The sequence below is a fragment of the Corvus brachyrhynchos genome, unplaced genomic scaffold (assembly GCF_000691975.1).
Source record: "Corvus brachyrhynchos isolate BGI_N302 unplaced genomic scaffold, ASM69197v1 scaffold66, whole genome shotgun sequence".
NCBI classification, from domain to species: Eukaryota; Metazoa; Chordata; class Aves; order Passeriformes; family Corvidae; genus Corvus; species Corvus brachyrhynchos.
Window position 1 is genome coordinate 206,922 of NW_008238440.1, and position 10,007 is coordinate 216,928.

General features: G+C 44.2%; 1 protein-coding gene across 2 annotated transcripts in view; it reads left to right on the plus strand.

Annotated features, from left to right (window-relative positions):
- The window catches only part of MICU1 (mitochondrial calcium uptake 1), an 84,704-nt gene that overhangs the window by 29,915 nt on the left and 44,782 nt on the right, over positions 1–10,007 (plus strand). Inside the window, exons 6-7 of one of the 2 annotated variants that reach the window (XM_017736559.1) lie at positions 3,291–3,334; positions 8,991–9,002. The exons of the other annotated variant lie outside the window; for it this stretch is intronic. Of the exons in view, the coding sequence (XP_017592048.1) occupies positions 3,291–3,334; positions 8,991–9,002 (56 nt within the window). The remainder of the gene's footprint in view (positions 1–3,290; positions 3,335–8,990; positions 9,003–10,007) is intronic. 2 annotated transcript variants of the gene reach the window in all.

A 10,007-nucleotide genomic window follows, 5' to 3' on the forward strand; every position in this document is an offset into this window, starting at 1 on the left:
AGGGAAAGCTGAGGTGTTGTACAGGGTGTCAGGTAAATAAAAGCATATTCTGGGGCAGGTCATGGTGGAAACTCTGGGTGTGTTCAACAGAAACAACAACTGAAGCTCTGGGCGGTCTCTGCAATCCAGAGTAGCCATGATGTGTGTCCCAGGAAAGCTTGAAGCAGCCAGGTATCCTCCTGAAAATTCTGGATTTCATTGCTGCATTTCTTGAGGAAATCCTTTCAACCACTTCTGGCAGAATGCTATTTCAGCCCCTGCTCCCCAGTGAAAGGTGGAAAAGCTCTTTGTTCCTGGTTAAACATGCCTATTAGCCTGTATTCCTGCAGCTCGGCAGCAATAGCCCAGCCAGGGACTGTTTGTCTTGGGAGTGTGGCACTTAGAGACAATCCTGTGGTGCCTTTAACACAGCACTCTGCCTTTTGAAAAACAGAGCTGTAATAGCTCACATTCTTCCCTTCCCTTGTTCAGCTGTGATTGTCCTCATCCATGCAGTGTTTCCATTGGCTCTCCTGGCTGCACAAATGCTGAATTCCTATTGTAGCAACTTGGACTAAAAACCTCTTGGGGTCTTTATGTAATTTAAAGACAGACCCCAGGCACCAGGTAACAGACCCTCTTTGTTGGTTTCCTTTTGTCAGGTTTAAAGGCTTGTGGAAAAACAGGCAGCTAAGTCCTTAAAAAAGAAAATAAACTGTACTGGAAAAGGAAAATGTATAGAGTAAAACTGTATGCCTTGAACATAAATGCCCCTTTTCAGCTTTTGAATTGGCTTCTTCTCTCAGGTCCTATGTAAGAGGAACTTCACAGAGGAATTTAAGTGTGCAGCTTAATTGATGCAGCAGAGGAAATGGGACATGGTTGTGCATGGCTGGGAGGGTGACCATAAGACGCTGGTGGGAGCCAATGTGCTTGTGTGTGCAGTGGAATTGTGGAATCATCAGGGCTGGAAAAGATTTTAGGGTTGAGTTCAACCATTGGCCCAGCACTGCCAAGGCCACCACTAAACCATGTCCCCAGGTGCCACATCTGTGTGGCTTTTAAATCCCTCCAGGGATAGTGACTCCACCACTGCCCTGGGCAGCCTGTGCCAGTGCTTGACCACCCTTTTGGTGAAGGAATTTTCCTGATATCCAATCTAAACCTCCTTTGGCCCAGCCTGAGGCCGTTTCCCCTTGTCCTGTCCCTGTTCCCTGGCAGCAGAGCCCGACCCCCCCGGCTGCCCCCTCCTGTCAGGGACTTGTGCAGAGCCACAAGGTCCCCCCTGAGCCTCCTTTGCTCCAGGCTCAGCCCCTTTCCAGCTCCCTCAGCCGCTCCTGGGGCTCCAGACCCTTAATATCTTTCTTGAAGTTTGAGACATTTCAGCTCTGTCCCTCCCCAGATCTTTCAGGACAAAGTGCCCAGCCCAGTTGGATAAACACCAGCCCTGAGGTCCCTCAGCAGGGCCAGCACAGGGGACGGGCCCTGCCCTGGGCCTGTGGCCACCCCATGGCTGGCACAACCCAGGCACCATTATTTACATACTGATTTATTACATAAATATTTATTATAATTATTTAGAAATATATTTGGTACTTCTATATATAAAATGACAGTTATCAGCTCATCTTTTATTGCTGTTCATCTAGACAAGCATCCATTCATTTTTGCTCTCTACTGAAACCTGTTCGCTTTCCCAGTGTCCAGTTGCAGGGGGTGCCATACTTTCACTTGCTATTTTTAGCCCATGGCCTTTTTTTGGCTTTCCATGAGTACATGTATAATGTCAGGCTGTCAGGGTTCTGTCTTGCAGCAGCATTTCCTGGCATGGGAAAAGGAGGTACTCCTGAGAAATGACTTTATTATGACACATGGACATAAGCTCAGCTTAAGTCACCATCCAGATGGATGGCTGGGGTGAGCTCTGACCACATGAAGTGTAGTATAATAATCACATTTATCAGACAAATCCTGCCTCTAAATGCACCCATACTTACTGCATTTATACCCACAGCTTGGAGGAGGATAAAATTGAGAAGACTGAAGTCTGAATATGTGTACGAATATGCAATTTGCATTGTTATCAGACCCACAAAATATTGAGAAGGTGCTTTCTGGCTGGAATTTTCACAAGTGCAGAAAGTTCTGCGACAATTGCCTTGACCTTTGAAATTGGAGCTGTAGCTGCTTTGGGTCACAAAGGGCGAGGGGGTCACCCTGGAGCAATGAATAATTCCATTTTCTGCACAATACCATGAAACTTTCCAGTAGACAGGAAGGGTTTCATTAGCCTCTTTCAAAAGCAGGTGACGCAGCAGGCATGGGGAAGGCTTCATTTTAGTTTTTCCATCTTATTTTCTAATTTAAATTGAAATGAGGATGTGCTAATTACCATAAACAGTGGCAGAAAATGCACGAGACGTCGCTCTGCAGAGGGGTTTTATTCCTCAGAGCACCAAAAATCAGCCTGTGCTCTCCTGAGTTTTACTGGAAGTGCTCGGTTTGAGTTGCGCTTAATCTCTTCTCAGGATGCATCTTCCTGACTTTGGATTGCAAAGATCAGACAGTTGATCTTCCTGCTTTTTTTTTTGTCATCTTGCTTATATGTGCCATCACCGGTGTTAGATGCAGCCTGCTGGGCGTTGTGGGTTAGAGGAGGGCTTTGTGCCTTAACTCAGCTAAGGCTGGGATATTTGTTTCCCCTCTTCAACATAAAGTAAGCATTTTGTGACGGTATGAGAGACTTTATTGGTGTAAATAATCCCTCTTTCTGCCTTCCTCCCATCCAGCTAAAGAACTCCACTTCTTGCAAATGCATCTACAACTTACCTCCTTTAAAATCTATTTATTTTATCCTCAAATATGAACAAGCTTTGGCTTTGTTTGGGGATATCCCAGTTAACTATGGGAACAAGTCTTTGTTTTCCCATTTGTGAGCCATTCAAAAGGAGTTAATAAAACCACCAGGAGTCGCAGGTGAAATGTTTGCCTGGTAATAGTGCAAGGATCTGCTTTGGGGAGGGTATTTCAGGCTCTTGATAGGTGCTGGTTGCTGAGCTCTTGCTGGCCCTGCTATAGAAGGAGGTTTTCTTCTCTGATTCCATGAGTTTGGTGGTTTTTTGTGTTCAAAATGCAAAGTACAAAATGTACAAAACCAAATAAATTTTTCCTCCTGTCCTTACAGTTTCTGCAGATGTTACTCATACTGTGCATTTTACTTTCCAGTCCTCTCAAACAGAAAACACAAGAAATAGTTGTTTTTACGCTATAAAAGCTTTTTTTTTTTGTACGTATTTTTTTTTCTCTTTCAGACCTGGGCCTGGACCAGTTCATAGTGAAACGCTACGATGGGAAGGTGAGCACATTAGACTATTACATGTATTTTATTTAATGGCTTTTTTGACCTAGAATCCTTCCGTTATTACCTGTGTGAGGGTGTAAGTTAAATGAAGTGTGTGAAGTGTTCTCTTCTGAGCATTTTGTTTTTCAGTAGCATTGCAGTGCTTTCTCTGTAATGACAGAAAGATTGGTACTATAAAGGGACCTTATTTTAATGTTTACAGACAAACTGTTACCACTTCCTATATTCTGGTGGGCTGGGAAATCATGGGTTGTAACCACATTTCTTTGCTGCTTCTTTCTGACTGTGTGAGAGCCCCACAAGTTAAACCATTTCAAGGGAAACTCAGTGGACCTTTCCCTTCCAGTCTTATCTCCAGATTCCTAAAGGAAGGAGGTGCTCTCGTGGTTTTTTTTCTGCATCCCAACCATGTATTTCCCCCCTATCAAACAGCCTTTCTCTGTTCCCCTTTTGAGCCCCAGGTCCTTCCTGCAGCAGTGCACAACTGTTCTGGGTGTTTGTGCTGTCATGAGAGGTTTTGGTAAAATCTTAAGCAAGTTCTGGTCTAGTTTTGTCTCCCTGTGAAAGTGGAGCCATGTAGCATCCCGCCTGTTATTATGAATATCACAGACCTAATTATCCACACTGTAAATCCCACTGGTGTGCTAAAGGCAGCTCTGCCCCAGGACTGGCAGCTCAGATGGACTCCTTGATGCAGATAACTGCAGGTTAGTTAATTTTCCATCATATCACTAGTGGCACACAATGGTCCTCCAGCTTTTAGCAGCATTTTCACCTGCATCATCTGAAAATAAAGCTTTCAAAGGGGCATCAGCATCTCACCCCCTATTGCTGCAGGGTGCACCTGATACAGAGTGTCAGGCATTTCCAGAAAGCCTCAACACTGGGGAAAAAGAATTTAAAGCTTTATATATGAGGGCTGAACGTGTGCAATTCCCTGTTTTGTGTTTAGCAGGGACAGAGATGATCAAATACCTGGGGTCCCTGTCATGAGCACTGGACGAGTGCACTGGTTACCCAGGCAGCAGAGCAGGGCTTTGCTGGAAAACAGACAACAGGGAGGTGGATTTTGGCAGTTAGTTTTGATACATAAAGCTCCAAAGCGTGTCGTGAACACCTGTTTTCTTTTCCCTCCTGCCACAAATGTGATGTCTGCTTTTTGAGGTTAAAAAAAAACAACCCAGCCAAAGAAAGGACGTATATTCTTTGCAAAATACCCAGTGTTTCTCCCTCTGGTTTCATGACAGTCTGTTTTGCATCCACTCACTTTCATCATTTTATCTTGTCATGCTATCACTCCCATCCCTTAGGCTTTACATAAACAAGATTTGTTTGTAGGGAAGAAGTGCTGAATCCCACACTATTTTTGCTAATTGCTCCTCTGTTCTCGAGTGCTCTGCAGGCGATTCCCAGCACACTGGATAAAAAGGTCCAGAGGCAAATCCTTTGGACTCGGCTTTCTGTTCCTTTGCCCCTCAACACTGTGGGTTCTGACCTGTAGTAGACTGAAATAGCTTTTTGTATAACTTACAGATGTTGCTGCTGCACTTGGATGTCTCTGTGCTGTGGTTTGATTGCCTGAGAGTGAGGCAGCAGATTCAGGGGACTGCAATGGACTTTGCTTTATTATTATCTTCTCCTGGGACCTGATTTTTCCACAGCCTAATAACACCCTGGAAGCAGCGTGCTCTGAAAATGAAGAAATAGAGGTTCTTGTTTGCTTGGCTGTCTGCTTAAAGACAGCTTGGGACTGGCTACATCTGGCCATGGCTATTAGGGCAGTGGTAATGTCCAGGTGAGAGGATAATTTGAGGAGAGGATAAAATGAGCTGGCCTTGGCTCTCCCTTGGTAATGAAGGAAGCTGATAGTAGATTGATCTGACAGCAACTTGTTCTCATTTTGTTGCTTGCTTTGGGTTTCAGTTTAAAAAAATAACGCTGCTTTTACTCAGCCAAGCACAACTGAAGTGCTGCAGAGCTGACCTCACTCCTTCTGGGTTTCACTTGCATAGTGATAAAACCCTTTTGCATCTCTCCCTCTGTGCCTGGTTCCAGCCACACGCTTCACTTGGATTATCAAAGCAGCCTCTACTGGGAGGGGATTTGCCTTTGTGTGCTGGAGGAGCTGCTGAGCTCAGGCAGAAGGGTGAGAGGTTCATCACTGTTCCCCTAAGCATCCTTATGGATGTTACACAGAGGTAATGGGAATTGTGGTACTCAAAGATAGGCCTGATCACTGGAAATTTCCTCTCCTTTTTTAAGGAGAAAGGAGCTTGTGAACATTTGGACACAAGCAAGCTGTGCTGCTCAAGAGCACTGACAATCCACGGGCCAGATCCTGGCCGAAGAGTGGGAGAGAGGATTGGTTTTAGTTCCGAGCAAAGACAATGCACAGTAATTTGGAAGGAGATTCAGTTAAAAGGTCTGTGCAGTTAGTTGCATTTTAATTACATATTCCAGGACAATGTTTGTAGCATCTGTGTGAATTTTGAGCGTGTGTTTTGAGATCTAAATGCTGCAGCATTAGTGAGGTGATGTATGAGCTGCTCCTTTCACAGAACCTGTTTTATTTAGGTAAAACTACCATCAAAACAACCAATTGGCCGTTGTGGGGTGATCAGGACTGATCTTGACAAAGGATTTTGGGGAGTGATGTGCCTCTGTATTGTGCTTGTGTCAGGTTTGCGAGGCAGCTTGCTGTATGTGTGACTGAACGCAACGGTGAGAAGATAATACCCACCTTTTTCCCTTCTTCCTGCCCCTCCTTCTTCCCACTGATAATTTATAGGCTTACTGGACGGGGGGAGGTAAATGTTACTGCCTTATTAATGGCAACAATGCTCCTGTAATTTGAGCCTAAATGCTTTTTCTTCACTCATGCAAGACCAAAAGCCCTGGAGACACTCATCCAACACAAACCTTTGGTCAGATGTGTGTGCCAGCACGGGCTCATGCTTTTGGGCTGTGTACAGGGAGGCAACCTGTGGCTCTGTTTTTGTCTAAGAGTGGTGGTTTCTTCCCTAGGGAAGCAAGCTCAGCAAAGTAGGGAAAAGAGGCATTGATTACTATTCATTCAGAGTAGAAAACAGGTATTAATCAGCTTGCAGACATTTCATATGGAGCCTGAGCAGAAGTCTGATGTGAGAACAGACACAATCTCAGGGTGCTGTGGTGTGGAGGTGCCCAGATCATTATTGTCTGTCTGCTGTGTTTCCACTGTCTCTTCCCTCTTGCATTTGGCAGTGGGAAAGCAAATGCATTTTTAACCAATCTGTAGGAGAAATAACTCATGTTTTAGTGATGAATATGCTTTCACTAAGTAGTATAGACTTCTTAGCACGTCTAACCTGGCATAAGCTTCATTAATGTTATGTAAGTTGTCGTGCAGTTTTTGTTTAAAATCTTCTTTTTTCATGCTCTCTCTCTTTATTGATGGGATTTTTTTGGCTTATGCATTAATGATTGACAAGCCTAATCTCTCAAAGAAATAAAGAAACAGTGCTGTTCATGTTATTGCTCTCAGTTGTGAGCCACATATCCACCCTGCCACCAGCCTGATGAGCCAGCACGGGAGCTCCCAGGTGTCCCCCAGCTGAGCTTCCAGCACTGCGTCCTGCTGGAAAGGTGAAGGTGAGCTGGAGTGCTTTTAAGAGACCTCTAGCCTATTTTAGGAAATAAACCCCCACTCTAGATGGCTTATTAGTTTAATTAGGATACACTTGACTTGCTCTTTTTCCTCCTGTAGGGAGAATTCCTTGCTACTGCTTGATAAGAGCAAAAGCCTTTGAGCTACCAGCAACAGCTTCCCCTCCTGCAGTAAGTAATTAGAGGCTTTCAGCGCCCTCTAATTAAATTTATGACTTAAGTATTTCCTGCCAGCATTTGTGTTTACTTCTCTAGATGTTTGGGGATACCATAAAGTAATGCCAAGCAAGGTGAAGGACAAGGAAAATACTTCACATGGTGTCTCTAAGGGCTGGTAAAACATCTGGAATTCACTTCCACTGTAAAATGCAGGATCATACCATGGACCAATGCAATGAGTATCTTCAGCTTCCCTGACGTTGTGCATCCATTAAAAAACACTTGCTGGGAGTCAGCTCAGGAGGCAGATTTCTTTCCAGATGATTTAAAGAGCATCTCAGGAGCAGAGGAGCTTGAAAAAATGTATTTGGGGAGGATCTCCAAGGAGAAGACTGGAGGTAGATGGACCGTCCTTTTCTGGTGGATTGAAGGATCTTGCTCTCAGGTTTGAAAAAGCGGGAAGGAAAGTAGCCTTGGTCTGTTAGTCAGAATTTCTGGGATCCTTTGCTCTGTGGATGGGCTTTGGCTGGAGCATGAGGCTCCCACCGGAGTGTGATCAGCTGCCATAGACCCAAACTTGCAGCAAGGGAGACAAGCTTAAAGTCCTGCTGTCCTTCAGGAGCCAAACACTGGGTCAGAGCTCTGAGCTCCTGGGATGTCTAAGTGCCTCTGAAACCTTAATTGCAAAGGATGCAACTCTAAGTATTGCCTTACTGAAAGCCAGTATCACAGTTCAGTAAAGAGCAGCGTAAAGTGCAGGTGCGCTTGCTTTACGGAGCTCGTTGGCTGAGAAGGACACTAGGTATGTTCTTCAGCTTAAATGCAATGAAAACAGGTGAGGAGTCCTCTAAATCCAACTGTGTGAGGTCTTGCCAGTGTCTGTTGTAACGGAGTTTGAAATTAATGTGTCCCCAGTGTCTGCAGTTGAACTGGTGAGGCTGGGCTGTGGCTTGCTTGGAGACACCTTGAAGTGTTCAGCCATTCTGGTCCATAATCCATGTGAAATGTCACTGTCCAACTTCAGATTCCCTGCTTTTAAATTCCTTCACCCTCTGATCCTGGCACAGGTAGTATTTGCATGATAACCAGGAGGCATCTTCTTACATGGATAATTACCTTACACTGACTTGTATGAACATTCCTCTGCCATCCCTGAAAAGTGTCATAAGGACACGGTGGGACAAAATCCTTGCCTGTGGCTGTGTGGAAGCAAGCAGAGATGCAGTTCATTGCAGATAACCAGCAAAGCTGAGCTGAGGTTTTTTTCTTCTTGGCTTTCTTTGCTGGCACCCTGTCCACATTGGTTGGTTTCTTTGCTTGTTGGCTTTCCCTTCCCAGCCAAACTTGACCCTTCTGTCTCCTTCAGTTAGTTCTGATGTTTCCCTATTTGCTGGGACCTGTGTGGACACTGAACTTTGCAAATTCTTCTCTTGGTTTGTTTTTAATAAAACTGAATTTCATCAAAGAAAATACTTAATTGTTTCTAACACAGTGCACAAACATCCCTGTGGGCACCTGGGCTGCTTTAGGTACAGGACAAGTGTCTTCTTTTCCTACCTTCTCTGCCAAACAGTTGTGGTGCATTTTGGCTTTGACAAAGATCTACATGCTGTTACCTCTTTGTGTCCCTAATTCTGCTGCTTGTTTCCACAGGGCTCCTACTAAAATCCTCTGGTTGCTCTTTGTCCTCTTTTATTCTGGTTTCTAGGTACCTGACGGGAGTTTCTTCCAGCCACTGATATCTCTGATACTTGTCTTTATTCTAATTCTGGTTTGTGGTGTTTTTTTGTGTAACCAAGCATTCCCTCATTTTCTTCCCTTTTCTAACCCTCTCCCCTCCCACCAGGATTTCTGGCAGGTACAAAGCAGACAGCATGTGCTTTGATTAATTTGTGCTTCAGACCTCATAATATGCACTTTTCATGTGAAAGGGACAGTGTATGCTCACCTCTTCTCTCTGCTCCTCTAATAAATAATTCTGAGTGCTCTCCTTGATCCTCAGCCTGAAGGATTTATTTCAGCATACCTGAGTTTGGCTTGTGGATAGAAGTCCTCAGGGTAGCCATTAATACCTGGCTCTATTAACAGGAATTGCTTTGAGCAGAGCTCAAATGTGTGTTTCCCTGCCCTCCTGGTTTCACAGTGTCCTCTGAGGCTTCTGTCTTATTTTGCAGCTTGATGAGACTGTGATAGAGCTGGCTCTGCTGGAAAATGTTTTCCCCTTGAGGCCACAAAGTTAGTTTGATTCCCTGGCCTAATACTGTGAGGAAACATCATCTATTTGAAGGTGTGTAGGTTTGGGAAAGGTTACATTTGCAGACTTGAGTTTTTCAAGTTATGGAATCATTTAGAGTGAACTGTATTAAAGAATATGTTAGGTAGAAGATATTTAGTTGTTATAGTTCATAAAATGTTTTGTACGAAAAAGAACTAGAAACCAAAGGGGAGTTCGTTCAGTATTAGTAAGTAAAGAGGAAAGTATCTCTGAACACTTTGAGTTTGCCCTGTAGTTTTGTGACCTTAATGAAATCCATAGGGGAAGTTAGGGAAAAATAAACAACTTGGTAATATGCCCTCAGTGGGTGTATGCAGTCTTTTAATCAAAAATGGTTTCTGGGGTATTTCTGGCTTTAATTTCTTTGATAGTTTTGCTGGTGTTAGTTTAATGCTTAATACTTGAGGGACACAAAAGCAAGCTCTGAGAACTCTGTCCTCGGGCAACATGGTGTTAGTAGGGAGAAGGGGTATGGATGGAGAGAGTGGCAGGGAATGTTTCAGGAGATGCTTGACTTCACTTGACTACAAAAGGAGGGAAAATCTGGGTGGGAGAAGCAGGTGAAGAAAAAAAAGGACAGAGAGGGAA